The following is a 23,842-nucleotide window of genomic DNA, read 5'->3' as shown; positions in this document are numbered from 1 at the left end:
CCTCGATGGACCATATCCCTAAAGGTTTTACTCTGCTGTCCCATGCCAGGTCTTTTCAAGGCTTCTGACACAGATTCACCACAAGATGGAGCCACAAACTGCGGACCCTTTCTGCCTGATCGTAACGTTGGAAATTGAGTTCAGTACTATAATTGCACGAAAATTATACTGCAAGAAAATGCAGTATAAGAACAAGTATTCAACCAGTATGTAAAATTTGAATTTCACATTGAGCAACCTCATGTGGTCAAGTTTGATCTGAGGGTATAACATGAGAGCTAGCAAAGGAAAGCACACTAAGCAAGCAAGCAAGCAAACAAACAAACATGTTTTCAATAAGGTCATGTACATGCATTATTATTGACAACAGGACTGTTAGTGGACTCTGAAAGACATAGGCCACTCTTTTGAGCACAGGTTTTATCCAAGGAAGATAGATGGTTGAAGAGAGGAGTTAAAAAAGCAACTTTAATCGAACTGGGGAAAACATCTCCGAACAGAAGACACCATCTATCAGCCACCTACAAAGTAGCATTGACCACCATCCCTATCTTATTCAGTTACAACTGAAGAAGCCTTTTGGATGAGAGGTGAAACATCTTTGATCAGCCTCAGCAAGTCTAGTTGACCCCTATTTTCTCCTCCAGATACACATTGCAAATATTACTGACCCATTGCAAGATCGCCAATTTTTTTAATCTATCTATTCGTTATAGATCAATTTATCAAATACCCATCATAAACGTATTGAAAATGGCTGTTGTCTCCTCTTGCCTGAGCTCCTGAAAAAAGTTGCTAAAATACAGTAATATCCATCCATCCATAATAAAATAAAATACATTTTAATGCATTCAGTTTGTCCAGAGTAAACATAACTTTTCGTATATTTTGCTCTGATTATGTTATGTTTTTCTTAAATCCAGGACCAACATCCCAAAGCACCTGCCAGCCCATAATCTGCCCCACTAAACACCCCAGTGACGCCGCGGGTGTTGCTGGGATTGTTTGGGGGGATCCGCTCTGGATGACGGCTGGCGGCGCGCGCGCGCGTCGCCGCCTCGCGCCTCGGTGGGACAGACTCAGACGGAGCAGGCAGAGAAGCGGCTGCTGCGTTCAGAAAATGGCTGACAGGTTTTCTAGGTTCAACGAAGATCGAGATTTCCAGGTAATGCATGTTAGACAGCTGACGATGTGCAGGTACTTTAGCTTAATAAGTGCCTTCAGCATACGGAGCGAGGGTTAATTGGTGAGGTCGGTAAAGATCCACGACCTTAACCGTGCATTTCAGTCTAGATCCCAGCTGCTAGCACTGCAAGCTAGCTACGCTAACGACACTGAACGCACTGCGGTTCTTTTTAGTATAACTTCCCCTTACGTTTGCTTTATTTTACTCCTGTCATTGGTTATATGCTATAAAACTATACACACTAACTATCTCAGCGGTATTATATTTGCTCATATTTTAAAGTCCCGGTGTTTTGTTTGTGACCTTGGGTATTCTGGTTATTTATCGACATATGCTAACGAAGATTAGCTAGCTAGCTGATAGCTTGCACGCGCATTGGGTAATTGTAGCACCAGTAAGAAATAGCTGCATCATTTAGACATCGGGAACACGGTACTCGCTTCTAGTTAGCACTTTGACATTAAATAAGGAATAAGTAGTTATCAATTGGTCACATGACGAGAAAGTACCTGCTTCACATCACTAGTACTTCATCGTGAAGTGACATAGTTATCAGTAGGGTAGATAAACATGTCCTTGTCAACTTGTCTGCTGATTTTTAAAAAAAAATTTTTTGTAAAGGTGGCACCAATTCATTTCGCTTATGTTTTTGTTATCCTACTTGTTTAGCCCGCTTTTGTTGATGTTTTGTTTTTAACATGTTTATAGTTTCGTCCTGATCACAATGGTTTGGTAACACAGAACTCCCCTGTTCATTGTTTAATTAAGCACCTGAATGAACCCTCCGACGCGACATGTTAGTGAGTGTTTTGTCATTATTTCAGGTTGTGCGATTGAACAATACTTAATTCCACTTCCTACCTCTAAGCTGTTTGTTTCTGCCTGACTATCTATGATCTCTGACCGCACCCAGTATTGGATAAAACACGAAATGTGGTAGTTAAGTTCTCGGTCAGTTAATTTCCTTTTGGATCCCTCAAAATGAGTATAAGCTTCCAGTTTTATCCAGTATCTTTCAGTTTGCCTATCTATGTTTGTAAGATAATGAGCTAATTTTTATTTTATTTGCTAAATGTAATTTTCCAATTTTATTGTATTGTTTTTTCTGGGGTTGCTATTGTATTTTTATTCATAGTGTAAGCCAGGAATCATCTTGCAATCCAGATCAAAAAGTTGGAATTTCACATTATCATATAAAACAGATTTCCTTAATGTAAACATAAATACTTGACAGTACAGATAATTCGTGTAGAAGAGGAAATTCACTTAATGATTCTTTCTGATCTTTGCGATCTTCTATTCCAGTCATTGGTGAAGAAAAGGGCCATTTCTGTATCTGCAGTAATTGCCAGGGTCATAGAAAGAGCTAAGTAAAAATGTCTTTTTTTTGTTGTTTTTTCGTTTTTTAACAAGGACATGTTAGTTTTCATCTGATTTTGAAGGTTTGGGGTATAATATGTTTTTAAACATTGCTACAATTGTGGTAGCTGATTGTCTTGGTTGATTTGGTTTTAATACAAATTTTAAACCCTTTCAAGGTTCATCAGTTTGTGAAGTTGCTTGTATTTTTTCTTGTATCCTCCATACTGGTGTCCAGTGTGAACTCAATATTCTGGTATTTGTCAGTGAGTGCTGAACTGCTGTGTTGTCTGAATGAGCCTGTTGAAGGCAGCTCCGGCTCAGCACAGTGGAGATCTGTGTGCGAGATCTGCTGTGAATGCATTATGTTCAGTATTCACAAAGTTTGTCTCTCACTCTATGGACCAGCCCTGCTGCCAAGAAACCAGGTGGACAAGTGCGGGAGACACCCACAGATAGGACTGACAAAAATCTCCTGCACAATCAGCCCAAGAGTTATGTTTTGCTTTGACAATGACATTTTTTGTTATAAGTTAATTTTGAGAAGCAGACAGACGTGGGGCACTTTTTATAGTATCTCACAGAACTTGCCATGATATCTGACTCATTGCCTCGTGTGGGGTTGTATTTGGTCCGTGCCTCAATTTCACTGAACACAAGAAAATTTACTCTTAATATGTATAGGAGGCATTTATCCACCAGAATCAAACTAATGTGACAGAAACCAACAGTGCAAATAACAAGTCCCTGTGATGGCCAGGCACTGAGCTGATAACACAATAAATGATAAACTAGGTGGAATGATGGAGAGTCATTGATTTTTTAAAATATACAAATAAGTCCTTTGCTCTTCCTCTACATCTCATCGTCTCATAATCACTAACCCCACTCGTACTGATTGGTGTCTTGTTCCATATGAATTAATGACTGCTGGTCTGATGAGAAATCATCTCATTGTAATGGACCAAAAAGAGCAGCATCTTATCTCTGCAAAACCAGATTTCCCCAGAAAATGAGGTGTAAAACCTCTTGCATGACCCCACCTATGATAGCATTGGCTTTCTGTAGCTGAAGACTAAGAAATTGTTCAGTACTGTAATGTTTTAATCCAAAGAAGTCCTCAGTGACGGAAAGGTAAAGTAAATAACCTGATGTTCAGGATCAAGGACTCAAATATCCACCAAATAAGAGAGACCTGTTTCCACTCGTCCTGTTGCCAGCAGCTGCAAACAAGTAATAAATTATATAACACTATTCTATTTTTGGATTATTTCAGTTTTCTTGTTGTGTGAAGGTCAGGAGTAGATGTACTCACAAACATGACCTCCTTCCCTCCTCTGCTGCAAAAGAGAGGAAGCCATCTGTCTCAGTAAACAAACTGTTCTATGAACAATCTCCTTTTGGTTGGGGTAGCAAGTCCATTGCTCACTGTCTGTCCCAACAACTCCATGGACTGAAACACAAACATTCAGTGTGAATGAAGCTGTGCTTCATACAAGAGAGTCAGAAATCAAGTCTGTCCACTAAATGTTTACTCGTGGCTGCATTGGTAACTAAATCAGATGAGAATGAGTTTCGAAGAAAACTAAAGGAGAGAGAAGAATGTCACATTGTTAAAAGATCAGGAGTGCCACATGGAGCGTGCCCCCCCACCCCCCTCACCACCTCCACTTCCACAGCACAGCTGTAGGTTCAAGGAGAGACATTGCAATGTTAAAAGGACCACCACAAACGCCACATGCAATGCCCCCCATGGAGAGAAGGCCAGCACTCTGTCATAAGGAGAGAGGTCCAACAAGATATCCACTTGAGAAGCAAAACTTCCATCAAGGAGCAAGGACAAGAACAGACCTACCAATGCCAAGAGCAGAGCAGAGCTGCCTCCTAGAACAAGAACCAGTCTACTGTATATCATGATCAGTGATTTACACAGACTTTGCTCAGCAGTACTGCAGTGAAGTCGTCTCTTTGATTGTGAACAATGTTTTCTCACTGCAATAAAAATTGAGAGATTTTAAAGCCAAAATTCACTATTATACTTAATTTACCATTTGGAAACAAAAATATTTTGAGTAAAAGTAAGATCCAAACTTCTGAGAACTATTTTTGTCTATATGCTTTATATTGCTTCCTATACCACATCTGAAACAGGACTGAAGTATACGTCTCTAATTCAAGCTTTTAAATGTGTGTCATTCAGGGTGGGAATCACTTTGACCAATATGAAGAGGGTCAGTTGGAACTGGAGCAGGCGTCCCTGGACAAGCCCATCGAATCGGTAAGGCTGCATCTATCATCCTGCACCATTGGACCAGCTGTGAGAGTGGATGATTGGTCCAGGGAGGAATAAACACCACGCCTTTTTACTCCATTCATTCTGCCCATGTAGATGTATCCAGTGTTTTCTTGAACATACCCTTTTTTCCCACCTAACCCATAGAATCACTTGTTTCATGTCCATTGATAACTTAAAGGCCCTCCCACTTCCCCATGTCATCTGCCTATTCCATTTCCTGTGTGAGAATTAAGATGATTATTTGATAAATCTGTTTCATTCTAGAGATTACAGATAAACTTTTGTTTGTATCAGTCTGCCATTAGTCACTATTAGTCATCTTAGTCCTGAGAGATGACTCTGAAAGCGTGGAGTGGATAAAGCATTGCCTCGACAATGTACCAGTTCATCCATTTGATTCATCCAGAATTTTATTTTCTTCAAATTTATGCTGGGTACAGGCATTAAAGAATAAAAAAAAATTCCATGAAGTCACTACATCTGTGTTTTATTTCTCTGACTAGTTTCTCTGACCTGCTGCGTCTAGCAAGTCCTTTTGATTTAAACTATGAACATGAAGGAAATTATCAACTAAGAACAGCCAAACTAGAACTCTGAAAGGTAGATTAGGAATAGTGACTTTATTAACTCCATTGAGACATTTCTGTTTCATTACATCGATTTTTTTTGCAGTGGCTCAAGATTGTATTAATTAGAAATCAGGTAGTGCTTCTTCCACTCCATTTAGCAAACCAGAGAGTGCACATTAGATGGTGTGAAAGGCTATATTTGTGTTTGAGTGAATGTGTTTCTATGTAGCTTTAGAATTTATGTGTTAGTGTATAGTGTTTGTGTCTATAGGACAGTTATCTTATTGTACACAACTTGGGGTGTTCGACATTTCTCTCCTGCAGCGAATTGGCCCCTAGTAGCTAAGCAGCAATGACCCGGTTTGTATTTGCACGCTCTGCTTTCTTACTCCTATCGTTAGGGTCCTTGTAACGCTTCTCTGACTGTCTTTCTTTCTGTTTCACTACTGTCACACTCTACATCTATTCTCTCTCTACCTCTCTCGCTCCCTCCCTACTACACAGTGATTCGGTGTACAGTACCCTCTGTCATTCTGTGCTGGCATGGTGCTTGTGCAACTGGGACTGCATTTTACGCTGAAGAGGCACGTTTATAATAACGCAGGCAGCTCCATTTTCTGTCTTTCCAACTGTCCTCTCTTCTTCTGTCTCTGAACCACTACGATGAGCAGGCCCAAGCTCCCCCTATGTGCGCAGTGTTGAGTCACCTCTTCTCCACATCATGGATGTGCTTTTTTTCAGCAGCCAAGGATAAAGCAAAACAATGGTGTTGCTACAATTTTTCCAGTGTGTTCAAAACTGATTTAGTGTCCTCAAGTTGTTAACTCGGTAGCAATCGATACTAGTTTAACAGCCCATATAACCATCACTTTACATGATACTTTTGTGGTGGGTGAGACTTAAAATGGATTTTATTATTACTCACTAATTATGATCAGAATTTTTCAGTCCAGTGAAGCCAAACCAAACTAAGTCTATTAATTTTACAGACCTCTGCAGTGTCATTTGTCACAGATACAGTAACACTGTATGTGGAGAGGGAGAAAAGAAAGGGAGAAGGGAGGTGGTCTGCTCATCTGGTTCAAGTGGCTCTTTTGCTCCTGCGCTATTATTTTGGAGGGGCGCTGAGGGCCGCGCTGTAGTATCAGACAGTTCTTGAAGCATTTGTGGAATAACGGCTACATCAGGTACCCATCCACTCGCACTTAAAATACTTCACACCTGTCATTATCTTCTCGTGGATCCTTTATCCACAGCCGTGCAGCCCTTACAGTCGGCTGCCGATTCAAAGGAAAATAATTTTAGAAGATTTGATTTTAAATGCCATCAAATATCAAGGAATTTTCTCTGACCTGTAGACTATGATGAGCTACAGAGTACTTAGACGAATTACTGAAATGCATACATTTCTGTTGCTAACTACTAAGGTTATGTGATTATTGGCGGTTCCACCAGTGTTCCATCTCGGTCCTGTCAATGAATGCTTTGGCCCGGCTCCTCGGAACCCCTCTCCTGCCACTTATTGTGTGTGATCTATAGGCAGCTAGAGGTCTGTGGTACTTCATTGGGATCTTTTTTCTCTGTCTTTTCCCTCTGGTCTTTGCTCTTTCTAACATTGTTTTTGCATTGCATGTATTAACTTGGTAGCATTAAATGCTTTTTTTCCTCTTCACTACTACAGTTTTCCTCCCAGTCTCATTCCTACTCCCACATTCCCTTCCCCGTCCAGTCCCCCCCTCACCCCCCCCCGCCCTCTTCGTCTTACCTGACCCCGTCAGAGCGATATGCAGCGGGCAGCCACAGAAACCACACATATCACTCAGGAAACCCAAGAAACATATGTTTCCCAGCCACAGAAAGATGAACTGGTGAACAGATGCTTTATTTTTCTTCTTCTACAAATTGTAGTCATTTCTAATCTAAATGAGATTCCAAGGCACTGCAGGAAAAGGAACATTTTTGGAGATGTTCCAGATATTTTTTTCACAGCTGTTTGTCACCTGTTAGGGGAGGAAAAGGTCAAACTCGGTCCCTTTAAAAATCCCGACCCGCATGTTTCACAACGCCGCTCCCTCTTTATTTAGCACCAGTCTTAACCCAGTGGCCAGTATGTGGATGGGTTCAAGGTCGCCGATGGAGAAGTCCTGGACATCCAAAAGCATTTCTCTGTAAACTAACAAGACCTCCATTGTGAGGGTCAGCAATTTAAAGGTATCTAAACTGAACTACACTTTGATAAACATCCAGTTGATGGATTTGGCCTTCAGAATTACAAGGTAAGTATGTACATATAAATTATTATATCCAAACATGTATAGACAATGACATTCCCATCACTTACCAGATTATATAATAAATCCCCTCATGTTCACTTGTACTTTTTCCTGGGAATTAGATCCCTTCTGTTTTAGCTGCTTTGACTCTTGGTTGAATAAGGCAGTTGTTTCCATTTAGACATGCCTGAAGTAGTCCAGGCTGACCTGGAATAAGAGGGAGCCATAAGAGTTATGAGGAGCAGCAGACAGTAGGTCCTGTCCACCACCAGCCAAACACATTCATCAGAGATATGAGATGAGAATGAGGAGTAACAGCGGCACATATCACTTTGTTTTATTTTTATGGGGGATTTTTTGGCAAGGCTGATCCTGTGTCAGTCTTATTCTTTTGCCATGTAGAATCTTAGATATGTTGCTGGGAGCAATGATGATAAATATCGGCTGTTGGCATTTGCTTCAACCCCATTTGGGACGAAGAAGCGCACTCATGCTGTACATGTATGAATGATCACATGGACAGAAGTTATTCCTAAATGCTGTTGGGTTTCTAGGTGGGCTCCCCTGCATATCACTTCCCTCACCCATGTCTTATTCCTTGCACTGTGCTAATGATAGCATAGTGCATCCTTTTACCCCCTCCCCCCATAGATTTTTGTTTGGATAACATTTTCTATTTTTCTTTGTCCTGTATTAACAGTCACTTGGTGGATTTTTTGACATGCCTACCTTTTTATTTTTTTGTTTGTTTACAGTGTTATGATTGTTTAAGAGCAGAGAGAGATTTGCATTTTTAAGAACTAGAGAAGCTAGCAGAATTGCAGTTGAAAGCGTTTGGCCGGTTTCTTACGTTGTGTCACGTGTGACTGTTTTTTTGACAGCCCAGTATTTTAAAGCCAGGTTCGTATGGAAATGCCTTCACTCCACTTGCACTGCTGTTGGACTCGCCGTCGTTGCTTTCATCAGTCTGTCTGTCTATTCTTTTGGTGCACTCATCAGTTGTTCAACACAGTCTACACTTCATCTCCGCCTTTTAACCTTTGCTGTGCCCATTTTCTACTAATCTCTAATAGTCAGCCTTTTCAACTGGTGCCTCATCCAACCTGCCCTTCTGGTTTTATTTAGTTTTATTGCAGCCGTAGTCCAGTCCTCTGTAATGTGATGAACAATAAATAGATCAGTGGGGATCATGTAGAAGCTAAGCTGACCTTTTTCAATTGCATTTTATTTCTTTCTTACTCAGGGACTTCTAAATCAGCCAATCTGTCAAAAATCAATACGAATGTTGAGCGCAAAGCGTGATACTGCACCATAACGCTGCAGCGAGGGACAGTCGGTCGGTGGGGAGGTGTTCACTGCAGCAAAGTCTGCAGTGTTTTCCTTCACAGTGAAGTCAGCACACTATCCACCGGGAAGATGATCAACCATGCCAGCCTCTTATTCTGTCTAACGGTGTGCTGGGAAATCTTATACACGTTGGTTCTCATGTTAATATAGCCCCGTGTGTCCCAGTTGTGATCCAAGCTGGCTGGTCTCAGTTCCCTTCTCACCATGAGGCCCACAACAGATTCTTCTCTTATCTTTTTTTCCGCTAGCGGAAGAGATCTGACAGTCACAGCGAGTAGCTACAGCTCCATGAAAGGAAGGCAAAAAATTCCAAACCATAACACAAAACAGGAAGTGAAGAGGTTCAACCTCTCACTTGAGGGAATAGGAGGCACATATCAGCCTGTTTTGCATATATTTGTTTCTGGTCAGTGTTTTTTAGAAGTTTTACAAACCAAAAATACTTTTTCCAGATACTAAAAAGGGGCAAAAGGATGGCAACAGTTTCCTGTGAAATACCAACACTGGTTAATTTAAAGAAAAAAGCCAAAAGATACCTTACAGGCGGAGATGCAGTGTGTCCTGTGTGTGTGATTACCACTCCCCTTCACATGCACTATTAACCCATACGAGCTCACCTCCATCACCGTAGAAACTCACCCACACCATGGCTCTGCCTGCTCTGTCCTCCCCCCTGTCCTGATCTTTTTTTTTCCTGTCACAGAAAACTAATTGAGCCCCGTTGAGCCATCACCTTCGTCCTTGTGCCTGATCCACCTGAGACTAACACAGATGAAAGTTTTGTTAACCCACCCCCGCCCCCATCAGTCCGCCCCCCCACCCACTCACCGTATGTGTCATTCACAGTGCGCTACTAATACCGACGATTCTTTTTGTTAAAAGCTTTTTTAACAAAAAGCTGCATGCTGTTTTGTTTCAACCCTTTCACTTTCTGTTTGTGAAAGTTTATCAATCTATTTGTGATTATAAATATCCTTTTGTTTGGTTTGTATGATTTTTAAAAAATTTTTTGACAGAATGCAGCACTCTGGTGAATGTTAGCTAAGCTTGGAATAGTTATAATCACAACAGAAAAGAGCACTGCTTATTAAGAAATTTCATTGTTTCCTGTTTTATTTGTGCTTGAAGATGTACTGTAGCGTGTAGTGGTGGGACGTCCTTGCATTCCACTTAATGTCTTTGTTTCCTTGCTGACCCATACTAGTCATATAATGGTTTCAGACATGTTCATTTAGCCCCAGAATGCTAGGAATCCCTGTTGTGCGTGTTCTTGTACTCCTCTGTGTCCTTGGGATCCGTTCCCTATCCACATGCATTTTGGTGTCACTCTGGATCGCGCTCCAAAATATGTGTATGGGTTTATTCTAGCCGAAAACGACCTTCTAGTACAGAAACATAGTTAAATTCTAATTAAAAGAAAAATAAAAAATTTAGTGACTTACTAGCAGGATCACTTTTCCTCAATAATGTGGTCGCGATCAGACATTGCTAACAGAACCCTAGATGCAGGAGGTGTCCAAAAACATGCACCCCAGCTATTTCTAGCATATCTAATGAGGCAGCATACACACAATGTCTCCTTCTCTTCCACCAGCACACCCACATATCCTCTCACATGTACATATTCTGTCAACCCTGGGCCTTGTAATGGTAATCCAAGGCCCACTAGCTCCACTTTTGTTTCTTCCTCCTGCTATACATATATCTATATATTTGTTTTTGTGAAAGCTGCATATGTTTTCATGGTGCTCCCCTTGTCATGGTTACGAAATCACAGCAAGTTTGGAGATTCTGGTCTTTGTTTTGTTAATGCAAGATTTCCATTGCTGTTTTGTGGCACTTCTCTACGTGTACTAAGATCTTGCTCTGTAGTGTTTCATATATGTATGCCTGTGATACATATATTACCCTCTCCTTCCTCCTCCTCCTTCTTACCTTCTCAGTTAGTGGATGTGACTTTGATGTGTTATCTTCATCATCAAAAAGCATAGAAATGCTCATTAAATAAAAACTCTGCACTCCACTCTTGGAGGGTATGCTAGCTTACAGGCTACACATAGCTTCATGTATCCATCATAATAGAAATATCTACACTTCCTCTATCCCTTCCAACCCTTAACCACCCTTGCCACTCCTTGTGCTGGAAGACACTGATGTTACACGCTGTAGGTGATGTGGATGACTATAATGATGATAGTGGTGGTGGTTGTGCTGAAGACGATAGCGTGATCTGAGTGTTTGCTTTTATTTAGTTGTTTTTTTTGACGGATGCTCACAGGGAAAAGCTCTTCTTATTATTGGAATATTTTTGGTTTTTTTCTCCTCTCTCCTCTCTGCTAGGATAACATCGGACACCGGTTGCTACAGAAACATGGCTGGAAGTTGGGACAAGGCCTTGGCAAAACCATGCAGGGTAAGGACTTATTCTTTTGTAGACCCTTATCCAACGTATGCCGGTGGCGCTGAGCCATCGCCTGCCTTCATTTTCTTCCCCCCCTCACATGTTGCAGGTTTTCTCCATATCAGCAGATTGTCTTTTCTCTTCACACTCTTTCTCTGATGTTTCCTTTTGTGTCTACTGCCAAGTAATTCTTGTTTAAAGTGAGCATGTTCCAGTTGTTCCCCTTAACTCAATGAAAGAGGAAAGTGTCATTGAGGTCTTTGCAAAGTACAAGGGCAGGTTATTAGCTGGACGCAGTTTGTTTTTTTTCGTAATTTATTGACCTTTATAGCGTTTCAGTCAACCAGCCCGTAGAAAAAGTGGTTATAGTCTTGCGCCTTCTCAAAAAGTGTTTCTGATTGTTGTTGTTTTTTTGTTTTTTGTTTTTTTACTAAAAGCATCTTATTTACAAGAGTTGAATGTTGTTTTCTCTTTTGAAACACGAGTATACAGTATTTTTTTTTTCGGAGTAGCGGTGCTTGAAGTGGTAATAGGGAACACATGGTGTGGAAAAACAAACATGTTTGCCAAACTCTGTCCTATATAGCAGCTTCTTTGCTTGGAATGGCAGGTGAGAATGTTTAAATGTACACAGTAGGTTCAGACCAGGACAATGAAAGTACAGCAGGAAGTGTTGATTTGAATGTCTGTTTAGATTTTTATCACACATGACTTGTGATATGGGATATGTGTTAGAATCTATTTCCTTCTGAAACGCTTTAGCGTCTGGTGTAGATCAGAAGAGTTGTGTTCTATATCAAGACTGAGGACTACTGCAAAGTAGAAGTTATTCCACCAAGATAAAGCTTTGCTGTTATATTCTTGCAGGATGGAAAGCTTTTAACTAATTTCATCTGTGTTAGGTTGAAGTATTTTCTGGGCTCGCCTCTAACATTAAGGCCCAGTTTATATTGTCTTGCTGTGAAAGCGAGCAGACTGAGCAGATCTCACTGTGTGGGTTGTTATTGGCTAACATCAGCACCTCATTAGCTCCACCCCGCTGTGCTCGTGGGCTCCTCTGGTCTGAGGTAGTGGTGCAGAGTCGTGGTGCATTTCCACGGGATGCTTTCTGATCTTTTACTCTGTTTTTCCTCTTTGTCAATATCTCTATTCTCTCTATCTTTGATTAGCGAAGGGCTTTCTTCATAGCCTCACCCTTCCTGGATGATGAATGGCATTGTCTGTGAGTGATGTCATCTCTGGCAGGCCGATGAATCCCTGCAGTCTACTAAGAAGGAGCTTGTTTTTCCACATCATTTGAGACATTTAGTTTCATCTCCTTCCTCCACCGCTTAAATTTCTGTAACTTTCATGCATTCGTTTCTGTCTACTGTTTACTGTGTTAAGTTGCAGTTTGTGTCCATCGCTTAGCCTGTACAGTCAGCAACAGCTCATTTTTTTGTCACAGCCTTACACTTACACATGCACAGTTGCAGGCGGTGTCAGCAAAATGAAGGAAAATTAAATTTCAAAAGATCTGCGCAGCTTTATTTGATTTTAATGCAGCCTAGTTAAATTATTTCCTTTAGTTCAACTGTTTAATGGCCTATCAACACACACAGACAATGCCTATTATCTTAGTTTAACATATGAAGGCTATAGAGCATAATAAAAATGAGAGGGAAGAGAAAATATTTCTTTTTTCCTGCTGCTTTAGAATTGTTAGAATACATTTTCAAATTGCACCCTTTTTTCTATTTGTTGACATTGATTTGCTTTTCTGATTGTGTGCATTGATGATTTTCCACATTCACACACATCTGATGACTGGCTGTTGAGCTGTGATGTGATCTGTGGACATATTATGGCCTCTGCTGCCTGTCTTGTCTCATGGTAGTCCGTGGTCGATCAGCTTCATTCTGAAGTGATATGATCTGTATGCTTCTGACAACACAGCAGTGATTTTTTTTAAATTTGCCATTGATATCTTTCATAATCTGCATGATGCGATGAGGATGTGTGCCTTGTGTTGAGGAGAGCACAAGTTGCAAGGACCGACTGCGCTCTCCTTTGTGCCGCTGGCACCACTGATATCTGGTTATGTAAGAGTCGTGCTTTGTGGGCAGATGACACTGCGGCAAACTGTGTCCAGTTGTATATGAATTAACGGCGCAGCTGACTGTATCTGTTCAAATTTGCTAATGCGCTTAGAAGTCTCACAACACAATTGCAACCCTTGCGTCTCATGGAAATCTGCAGGATGATCATTATAATCTTCCTCTCCTTTCCTGTCCTCCTTGGCAGAAGATAAGGTTTTTGAATTTTGAAGTGAAAGAATTGTGTCCCCTTTTTAAGTTTTTCACTGTATTGACTTTGTTCTTATTCTTCTTTTGTCCTTTTGCCCCTTTTTAGGTAAGGTTTGTTGGAAACCCTCTGTATGTCCGTATGTGTGTGTGTGCGGGTGTGTTTTCTTTCTCCCACTCTGCAGTTGACCTCAATGTAACACCCCCTCTTACAGTGTATTGTAGGCTAATGGCCTCTCTCAGCTTCCTCCTCTTTGCTTCATAATCACTAAACCTTTATTTCAATCTGAACTGAAATCTGAAGTGCTTCAATTTGAAAAAAAAAAAAAAAAAGAACCAAAAAAATCCATTTGAAATCAAGATAGATTTAGGTAACCATGATTCCATCACATCCCTTAGAATCATCATTCAACACGTTACATTTTTTTTCTTCTTCGAGTTTCTGTTGCTGCTGTCGGGTATCTGATTGGCTGTAACCACATCTCAGACGTTGAATGGCTTGCAGAGTAGACAAGTTTTCTCCCCTCTGCTTGTTTGCCTGTTTCTATTTCCAAATCTGTGAAACTTGTATGTTGTTTTTTTTATTATTTGTGTGTGGTTATTATGTGGGACTGAGATATGTGTGTGAGTGTGTGTGAGTGTGTGTGTGTCTGTGTGTCTGTGTGTCTGTGTGTCTGTGTGTCTGTTACTGACCGGGTCATAGAGTCAACTTACAGGGAAAAACCTCACCACCCTTCTACACCGCAAATGTCTCTGTCCCCATGGTTACACACTCCCGTCCTTCCCTTGTTTCTTTGCCCCCATCCTGCACAGCATGTCTGTCCCAGAGGTGCACACCCCTGCCTGCCTCAAACTGTCACACTCACCCGGAGCTTTAAGCAGTGTTGGAGGTAACACACACACACATGATTAGAGTGAAATACAACACACGTTTTTAATCTTAATTTGGTGGATTTTTCTGTTACTCAAGTGACACACAACCCGCTCTAAGCACTGCTCAAAGCCTTTGCTGGCTCTTTCCTCAGGTATGTTTTATGTGCGTCGAGTGTTCACGTTTCCGGGGGGTTAAGTACAAGAAGAAAAAAAGGCTTGCTGGCTGTAAGCTAGCAGGTAAATGAGACAATGTCGGAGATTTGCTAACTGGGCTGACAAGCAACTGTGAGGCAAAATCTCGAAGGTGGGGTGGGGTCAGACGAGGGATTTAGCGAGTGATGGTTTGATGTTTTTTTTGTTTTGTTTTTAAAAAATACGGTGAAGTTTGGCACATTTTGGGGAAATAGATTCGCAGAGGAGGCGCACCATGATGCCACGCTAGAGGCCGGGGGACTGGGACCAGTGGTTAGGAGACAGTGGTGAGAGGAAATCCCTGTAAGCTTCTAGCCCTGAGTGAAGGGATGAGGGGGACTTTGGGGAGTGGGTGGGTGGCTGGGTGGGTGGTGACGACACACTGATGCCCCATCTGGTAATAAAGCCCCTTTAAACCCCACCACCACACTCACAACCCCACCCTCCCCTCTCTATGTGCCTCAATCTTCCTGCTTAACCAATTGGTGTTTCTTTTTTACAGCGATTTGATCCTGGCCATGTTGTGCTGATGGTAAACTTAGTGGTAAATGTTATTTTATCCCCCAGTTGATTTGATTTCTTTTTTTATTTTTCCTCTGTTTTGTTTAATTTTTTTCCCATACTGTTTTGTTTTCCTCTCATCAGAGCACCAATGCTACCTAGGCTTACAATTCTCTCTGTATTAGTTCCCATCTGCTGCTTGTATATTATCATGCATATGTATTACTCTTAGAACATTGTCATTTTGTTTGTTTTCAGTTTTTTTTTTCATGTTTTTTTTTTTTTTTTTACAACCTTGTGATTCACACCCTGTGATTTTAGATGCACATTGTTTTTTTTGTCTGGTCCCTTTCTTTCGCACTGGAATGGGTAATGTGGTAAAGTTTTGTCACTGTGTTTCAAGATTGGTGATAGTATGGAATGACTGTAATCGCTCATTAATCTTTAATTCCGGGCCTGGCTTGTGACTCCATTCAGACAGACCATTGCAGTGGCTGGCTAACGGACACACGCTGGTTTTTCATTTTGGTTTCACAAAGAGCATGACGACACATGCCTATGAGTAGATAGTCCTGTGAGCTTAATATCTATAAGTCTTGTGCGCTCACATTGGAATTAAAACTGTCTTTCGGTCCTGAGTCATTGAACAAAAAAGAACCACCAAACGCTGCAGTGGTGCTGAGAGTCCGGTCAGGCCATTATATACGCTACAGTGCTTACGCAGCTATGATTTCCAAATTCTTAAAATGTCATTGGGCTCTGAAAACACAGGAACAATCACATGTAATAATGCTGTTACCTTCCTCTGTCCAGAAAGGTAAGAAAGTGCTAGAAAGTGGCCCGTTAAATTAATCATTAGCACATGTTTTGTGAGGTTTCTGGTCTCTTCCTGGCTTAAAACATGCAGTAGTAAATGCACAGCGTTAGCTCTTTGTTAGCCTCGTCTTTTTTAACTACCTGCCCAACTTGGTGCAGCCTTGAAACTCGGATGATGCATTTCCACCCAATGTTTGGAGTTATTCCACATGCCCAATGGTATATGTAGACACTGATTTAATGAAGGGAAAAAAAAAACTGAAATCAAACTGAATTGATAAGATCTATGATTGTATCTGGCTGGCAACAGGAGCAGCAGACTAGTCCAAATTCCTTTTATTCCTTTTTTATTTTGAGATTCCCCTGTCTGTCTGCCTGTCTGTCTGTCTCTGTCTGTCCCTCCCCCGTCCTCTTCTTCTACCCCTACCCATGTTTTAGCAGGTAAGTATCCCCATTCCTTGCTCTGTCACCATGGCGATACCTGGCCTGTGACGTCACTCTGCTGTAGTTCAGTGCTTGTGTCCTTTTTTAATTTTGACTCTCGTCTTTCTCTCTGCTTTGTTTGGCTGATTATGAGTGGATTAAGCAATTCTGTGTCAATCTACAAAGTAGTTTGGATTTTTTTTAAATGTATTTCATATCTTAAATGTTTCATTCTATTTTATTTTATTGGTCTTTTTTTTTTTTTGGTTTGTTTTTATTTTTCTACAGTTAATTTCCTTCCAATCCAGCTCTTTTCATGGCTTACACAAGGTGGCTTAAGTAGGAAAAACAGCTTTTGGTACAAAACCGCACAACTTCCGTTCAGTAAATGATGCAATGCTCAAACCGGCACCATGCAGCTTCTTAAACTCATGTCCCCTTTTACATTTAAACTCGTGTATCCTTGTACAAAACTTGACATTCTGGTTTGACAGGGCTGCAGCAATGGACAGGTGGAAGAGAGGCTGCAAGTGCTTCAGCTATAATAGGATATAAAAGAAGGATTGTTCTTTTTTTAAGCTCACAGTGTGAGTCCTAAAGAACATAATTTTTACCAGTAAGACAATCTGCTGTAATGAAACGTCCTGATTACCCTTTGCTTCATGTCTCACCAACTATGCAGAAATTGCTTGAAATGCAGGTCGTTCAAAATGCAAACGAGCAGCCAGGTCACATCATAGAGAAAGCTAGCTAAAGTAGTATTTTAATACTTGGTGGCTGCAGTAAGCTGTGAGAATAGCTGGTGTTTGGTTCACTGTAGCTTTCTGGTCTCTTTGCACTTCAAGGCAAATTCTCTAACCCCAGCACCCTATGCTCTAAAATTCAGACTGTCTCCGAGCTGGCCCCCCAGTCTCAGTTCCAGAACCTCACCTGTTCTTCTGTCTGTCTCTTCTTCTTCAGGACGTACGGACCCGGTGCCCATCATCCTCAAATATGATGTCATGGGGATGGGACGGATGGAGATGGAGGTATGTTGTTTGTTTTTTATTTGCCCCCAGTAGCCATCATACTGACAAGTAAGGCTTCAGTGCAGTTTGACATATCTAACAAGGTGTTGGTTGAGCTCCCACCATAATATATAAGTAAAATTGAGTATTGTTGGACCCTAACTCTAGGGACACAAACTGAACAATCGCAGCCCTTGAATCCCAGATCCACCAAAAGGGTTAACAGCTTAGTCGTGATTAAAATATATTTATGACATGTACAATGAATTTGAATTGCTCTAGTTTATTTTGAAATGGATCTGTTCCCTGTGGGTGTTGTAAATTCTATGTCTATCCCCTTAAAGCTGGACTATGCAGAAGATGCCACAGAGAAACGAAGAGTTCTCGAGGTGGAGAAGGAGGACACAGAAGAACTGCGGCAGAAATACAAGGTTCGGTTAGCATTGGTTCTGTATCTTGTACACATGTTTTGTTAATCCATTTAAAGTGGAATGTAACAGATGGCTAGTACTTTAGCAGCATATGAGTTTTATTTCCTTTTTAAGATCTGTGTGTTCTCACTCTCGTGTTTCGCTTCAACAATAGGATCAAGTGGAAAAAGAGAAAGCCATTGCAAAGGCTCTCGAAGACCTGAGAGCCAATTTCTACTGTGAGCTGTGTGACAAACAGTACACCAAACACCAGGAGTTTGACAACCACATCAACTCCTACGACCACGCTCACAAGCAGGTCATTGATCATCAGTTTTTCCACTCTTTCGTTTTCAATTGGTGTACAGTAACTGTTCTCTTCCTGTGAAAGAAGAGAACTTCACCTGCTTTCTTTCTCTATGTCTTGTCAACAATGCAGAGGCTTAAAGAGCTGAAGCAGAGGGAGTTCGCCCGTAACGTGTCATCGCGTTCCCGGAAAGATGGAAAAAAGCAAGAAAAGATGCTGCGTCGGTTGCATGAGTTGGCTGAGCAGAGAAAACGGCAGGACCAGTAAGAATTTTATCCCAGGAGTGCCCCCTTATGGCTGGATTTTTAAAATCTAACCATGTTTGTGTTCAAATAGATGCTATAATGTCCTCTTGCTTCTTTGAATCCAATATATCTAGATTATTGCGGATGTTTGTTTAGCAGTATCACACAACCCTAATTTCATGTATTTCACCTTAGATTCTTGTGTTCCAGTACTCCAGGAAGTGGGCCCATGTTCAAAACTACCACAGTGGCAGTGGATGGAGAAGAAGGTGACAACATCCTGCTTGAGAACACCACATTGACAGACGGTTCCCTGGAAGCACCACCAGCAGATAGAGCTGAGCAATCCTCCCCAAAGCTTGGTCCAACCATCAGCTTCTCTTTTGGGAAGAACACCTCCACTCCCTCCTCCTCCTCCTCCCCGACTCTAAGCGGCGCATCCAAAGTCAGTGTGTCCTTCTCGTTTGCTAAGAAAGCACCGGTAAAACTGGAGACGGCAGCAGCAGTGTTTGCCGATCATGGAGAAGAGGCTATGGAGGAAGAGGATGGCCAGGAAGAAGAAAAGGCAGGAGGACAGGAAGAGACATCTGGCTGCAGTGCGGAAAGCGCCAAAGAAAGTGAAGGCGGGGAGAGTGTCGTCTTGGCGGGGACGGATGAGCCTCAGGAGCCTGACGACGGCGGCTCTCTGGCCTCTACTCTCAACAAATTGAAGATGATGATGAAAAAAGATGAAGGATACGCCGGCCAGGAGCCTCAGTACTATCACTACGTACCTCCGGCTCACTGTCGAGTAAAGCCTCACTTCCAATTCTTGCTGTTTATGAAGGCAACCGATCAGTGTCAGAGCAATGAAGAAGACGATGAAGAAGAAGCCCAGGAGGAGAAAATCAAAGAAGATATTTCTGAGCAGACAGAGGCCGATGTCGATGAAAGCAAGACCGTAACAGAACACGTTGACGTCCCTTCAACCCCCGACCCAGATCTAAATCCGCCATCGCCTAAAGTGAAGACGGAGGATGTCTCTTCCTGTGCAGCAGATGTAGATGCCATCACGACCGTTTCCCCGACTCAAAAAGTGGAGAGCGCACAGAATCCTCTGGACTCCAACCCAGGTCCTAAAATCCCCACAGGTCCGTTTTTCCCTGTCCTGAGCAAAGACGAGAGCACGACCCTGCAGTGGCCATCGGAGCTCCTTGAGTTCACAAAAGCGGAGCCTTCTCTGTCCTACAGTTGTAACCCCCTCTACTTTGACTTCAAGCTGTCGCGTAAAAAAGGAGTACGTGGAGGGAAAGCAGCAAAGTCCCCAAGGCCTTGTGAAGAGTCCGAAGACAAGGGACAAGAGATGACTGTGTCGACAGCTGAAGTAGATTCGACCACTAACCCCGGTACCAGCACGGACAAAGACAAGCCGATGGCAAAAAAAGACCCTGGCCAATCAGAAATTGAAGAGCACAAGCCAGCTGCTGGCAACAGTAGCGCCAAGAAGAAGAAGAAAAAAAAGAAACACAAGAAGTCGGCAAAGCACTCAAAACGCAAAGCAAAGGAGAAAGGAGCAAAAGAAGATGTGGAGGGAGAGCCGGAGGCGATGCAAGATAAGCCCAAAAAGAAGAAAAAACACAAACGGAAGAAGAGCAAAAACAAAGCTGCAGACCACAATGAGGCAACGGGTGAAGAGAAGGAAAAGGCGCACCAGAAGTCAGAGGACAAATCTGTTGCTTCTTGTTTTCAACTTGCGACCGGTGGGGGAGGGGCCACAGGGAATTCAGGAGCGGAACCCGGGAAAAGGAAACGCGCTACGAAGGAAGTGCCTTGCAAGTCTGCAGCAGAGGAGAAGGGAGCTGGGAAAGGCACGGAAATGGCCAACTCCTCGGAGGAGCACGGTAGCACCAAGCGCCAAAAGACGGAATCCAGCACGCCTCAGAGCGCCTCCTGCTCCACCTCAGCCCAAAAGATTCCCGGGCCTGGGAGACCGCCAAGCAGTGAGAGTGAAGAGGAAGGTGGTTCTAAGACTCAAAGGTCACATCATCATAGGTCAAGTCCTCATGAGCAACGCCGGCACCATAGCGAAGAGTCGGGGAGGTCGTGTAGCCACTCCTCACGACACGGCGAAAGACGGGGCAGCAGTCGTCGGCGCCATCGCGGCCAAACCTCCCACAGTCGCTCGTACTCGAGCAGCTCGGAGCGCTCCTCAGCCGGCAGCAGCGCCTACAGCCACCGTAGCCGCAGCTACTCGGACAGTTACAGTGACTACAGCACCGAGGGTCACAGGCGAAGACATTCCAAACGCTCATCGGACTCCGAGTACGAGCGGCGAGGAAGCCGAGGACGGAGAAGATCGAGGAGACATCAGTACTCCTCTTCCTCCTCCGAAGATTCGCGCTCACGTTCGCGCAGCTACAGCCGCAGAAAAAGACACCGGCGGCACCGAAGGAGCAGCTCCAGAAGCTCCAGCAGCTGGAGCCGCAGCACGAGCGCCAGATCGTGGCGTCGCAGCTACAGCCGGAGCCACAGCTCCGCCAGCCGCTCCTCCAGCTCCGCCAAAGGCTCCCCTCGCCGACGAGGCGCCAGGGGACGAGTCGACAGCGAAACACACCGCAGAGATTTCAACCGCTCTCGCATTTACCGCTCGCAGTCTCCGCGTTCGTCCTCGTCGCGTGGCCTCAACCGCAACGCCCATTCGTCCGGCTCGCAGTCTCTGAGGTCAGGGGGGTCTCGAGACGCGGGCGAGCAGAAAAACACCCTCACTGCTCGCCAGCTGCTGGAGAAGGTTCAGTCGAAAAAAAGCTCTGACGATTCCGCCACAGGAACAAAGTCTGGGATTAAGATTAAGGACCCACCACAAGGTTACTTTGGTCCCAAACTGCCCCCAACTCTGGGAAGCAAAGCCATGCTGCCTCTGTTTGGTAAACTGCAGGCAGGGAAGAAGCCGCTGATTCCTCTGACGAGACCGACTGACGGGGAAAAGTCTGGAGGGGGGAAGAGCTCCGAGGCGGAGGCAGAGGTCATCCTTGTAGAGCCCATAAGAGAGTTCCCCCCTCCTCCACCGCCTCCTGCTCCGCCTGTCCAGAAGGTTGAGGAGGCCCCCCAGACCACAGCAGTGCCAGAGGAGACGCAGCTCCCCCCCGCAGAGACACAGGTGTACCAAGAACCACGGCCGCTGTTTGAACAGGAGCCCACCATGATGATGCCCCAGTACCAAGGAGAAACCGGGCAGGACCCCTCCCAGAACCCCATGATGGAGTCCCTCATGCCAGAGATGCAACAGCAGCAGCCCCCCATGCACGCTTACCCAGGTTACCCCCCACCCAACATGGAGGACGGCGGCATGGAGGCAGAAGAAGACGGGCTGGCTCCTCTGGAGAGCCAGCCCATAACGTTCACGCCAGAGGAGATGGAGAAGTACAGCAAACTGCAGCAGGCAGCCCAGCAGCACATCCAGCAGCAGCTCCTGGCCAAGCAGGTGAAGACGTTTCCCTCCGCCGCCGCCGCAGCAGCCGCCGCCGCAGCTGCCGCCAACTTGGCGCCGGCTCCCCACCCCCCAGCCCTGCAGCAGATCCACATCCAGCAGCCCACAGTGTCGGTGGCCTCTGGTACGTCCATCACCACGGTGCAGCACGCCATCCTGCAGCATCACGCCGCGACCGCTGCCGCCATGGGCATCCACCCGGCCCATCCCCACCACCCACACCCGGCACACGCCCAGCTGGCCCAAGTGCACCACATTCCCCAGCACCACCTCACCCCCATCTCCCTGTCCCCCCTGGGCCCATCCCTCGGTCATTCTTTGGGACACTCACTGGGACACGCCGGACTAATCCCCGCTCATCCGACGGCGTTCCTCTCCGGTCAGCCCATACATATAATCCCAGCTTCTGCACTTCACCACACCCCGTTAGCCCTCCACCACGTCCCCCACACAGCCCTCTACCCCACGCTTTTCACACCACGGCCCTCACAGGCCGCCGCAGCAGCGGCAGCCCTCCAGCTCCACCCACTGCTACACCCAATATTCTCAGGGCAGGACCTCCAGCACCCACCCAATCACGGCTCTTGAGTAACGATGCAAGTGAAGTAGAGTGGTGACGTCACCCAACCGCTGGAAGAAAGACCGGACCTGACTGGTTCGGTGTGGAGTTTGAAAATGAAGTCTGGGCAGTCGTTACACCACCTTCCTACGAAGTGCAGGAAGTTGTAGCCACAAAGTGGTGCTGCCTGTTAGCCTCAAAGTGACACTAACGTTTTCTTCTGACTCATGGGGTTTGTTTTTTTCTTTATTTCTTCCATGTTTTGCCCTGAAGTTTTATAATGGGATGTAGATTTACAGACTTTATCAAACCACTGGTTTATATTCTTGTTTGGGGTCAAATGAACATAACCCATTAAAAAGTAACACGGAAGGTGTTATTTTGTTTGTCCACTAAATAATAATCTGACATCTTTTCCTCATTGTTGCAGACGAGATGTCGCGACTGAAGTTAGAAGCAGAATGAAGAGTAACAGGTTTTGTTCTAGAAAGAAACGATTCTGTAATGTCGAGACACAACCTTGTCTTCATTTCCATTCTGTTTGCGTTCTAACGGCTACTTCATGGATCTTAGTGTCAGATGCTTTGTAATGCAGTAATTTGTATTGTATTATCAGTGTTTAATGTGAAGAATCCCACCAATGATGACCATTTAAAACTTCAGCAATGGTTTCCAAATCGGTATGACATCGTCACAACTCCCCTCTACATGAGTGGGGTAAATGTGATGTAAGGGGGTTTGAAAAAAACTCGATGCTCTGAGGCGAAGCTGGCGGTGAGGGTACATCTGAATAAATTGCACTGAAATCTGTACATTGAGGTGGTGCGTTTGCATCGTCTAACAAGATTGTAGTATACTGCAATAATTGTATTTTTCAGTTTTTAAGTTATTTTCAAAAATGCTCTTCAGGAGAAGGGCCGTTCTGCTTTTGTGTAATTTTTGTAAATATAACTGCTGTAGATTAACCTATTAACATTCTAGAGGTTTAAAGGCTGGCACTGAAAAAAAAAATGGATTGAAAGGGAGGGGGGTGCACATTTCATCTAAGATTGTGTTAAATTGTCCCGGCTAAGGTTGTATGAAAAAGCAAATGGTGTCTGTCAAACAGTAGCAGCTGTGTATTTTTTAAGACTTTACTGTCTAAAAAAATAAAAATCTTGAGTTGACGTATCTTTCTGTAGTTTGTGTGGTCACAACATTCACAGTTTATCTTTGGTTCACAAGAATGAAAATAAAAACATCACTTCCGGTGATGTCCCTCTGAACGGTCCACTGTTGGAATGAAAACGCTAGATGGCGCTGTAGCTTCCCTGAAAAAAGCTACGTAAGA

At 43.7% G+C, this 23,842-nt stretch overlaps 1 protein-coding gene across 11 annotated transcripts; it reads left to right on the top strand.

Moving 5' to 3' along the window:
• The first annotated feature begins 1,065 nt into the window (after positions 1-1,065).
• Positions 1,066-23,678, top strand: gpatch8 (G patch domain containing 8). 11 transcript variants are annotated; one of them, XM_068336937.1, is made up of 12 exons: positions 1,113-1,165; positions 4,746-4,823; positions 5,735-5,770; positions 8,565-8,583; positions 11,371-11,443; positions 13,823-15,065; positions 15,281-15,322; positions 17,479-17,546; positions 17,870-17,956; positions 18,111-18,254; positions 18,375-18,505; positions 18,683-23,678. In XM_068336937.1, exons 8-12 carry the CDS (start codon positions 17,520-17,522, stop codon positions 22,539-22,541), a joined length of 4,248 nt encoding a protein of 1,415 aa, XP_068193038.1. In that variant the 5' UTR covers positions 1,113-1,165; positions 4,746-4,823; positions 5,735-5,770; positions 8,565-8,583; positions 11,371-11,443; positions 13,823-15,065; positions 15,281-15,322; positions 17,479-17,519; the 3' UTR covers positions 22,542-23,678. The 11 variants fall into 11 exon arrangements, with proteins under 11 accessions (XP_068193033.1, XP_068193032.1, XP_068193038.1 ...); XM_068336936.1 differs by lacking the exon at positions 13,823-15,065; XM_068336933.1 differs by lacking the exons at positions 13,823-15,065; positions 15,281-15,322.
• Positions 23,679-23,842: the final 164 nt, after the last annotated feature.

Source organism: Antennarius striatus, chromosome 16 (genome assembly GCF_040054535.1).
Source record: "Antennarius striatus isolate MH-2024 chromosome 16, ASM4005453v1, whole genome shotgun sequence".
Taxonomy (NCBI): domain Eukaryota; kingdom Metazoa; phylum Chordata; class Actinopteri; order Lophiiformes; family Antennariidae; genus Antennarius; species Antennarius striatus.
The sequence above is the reverse complement of the archived record's forward strand: the minus strand, read 5'-3'. Positions and strand labels throughout refer to the sequence as shown.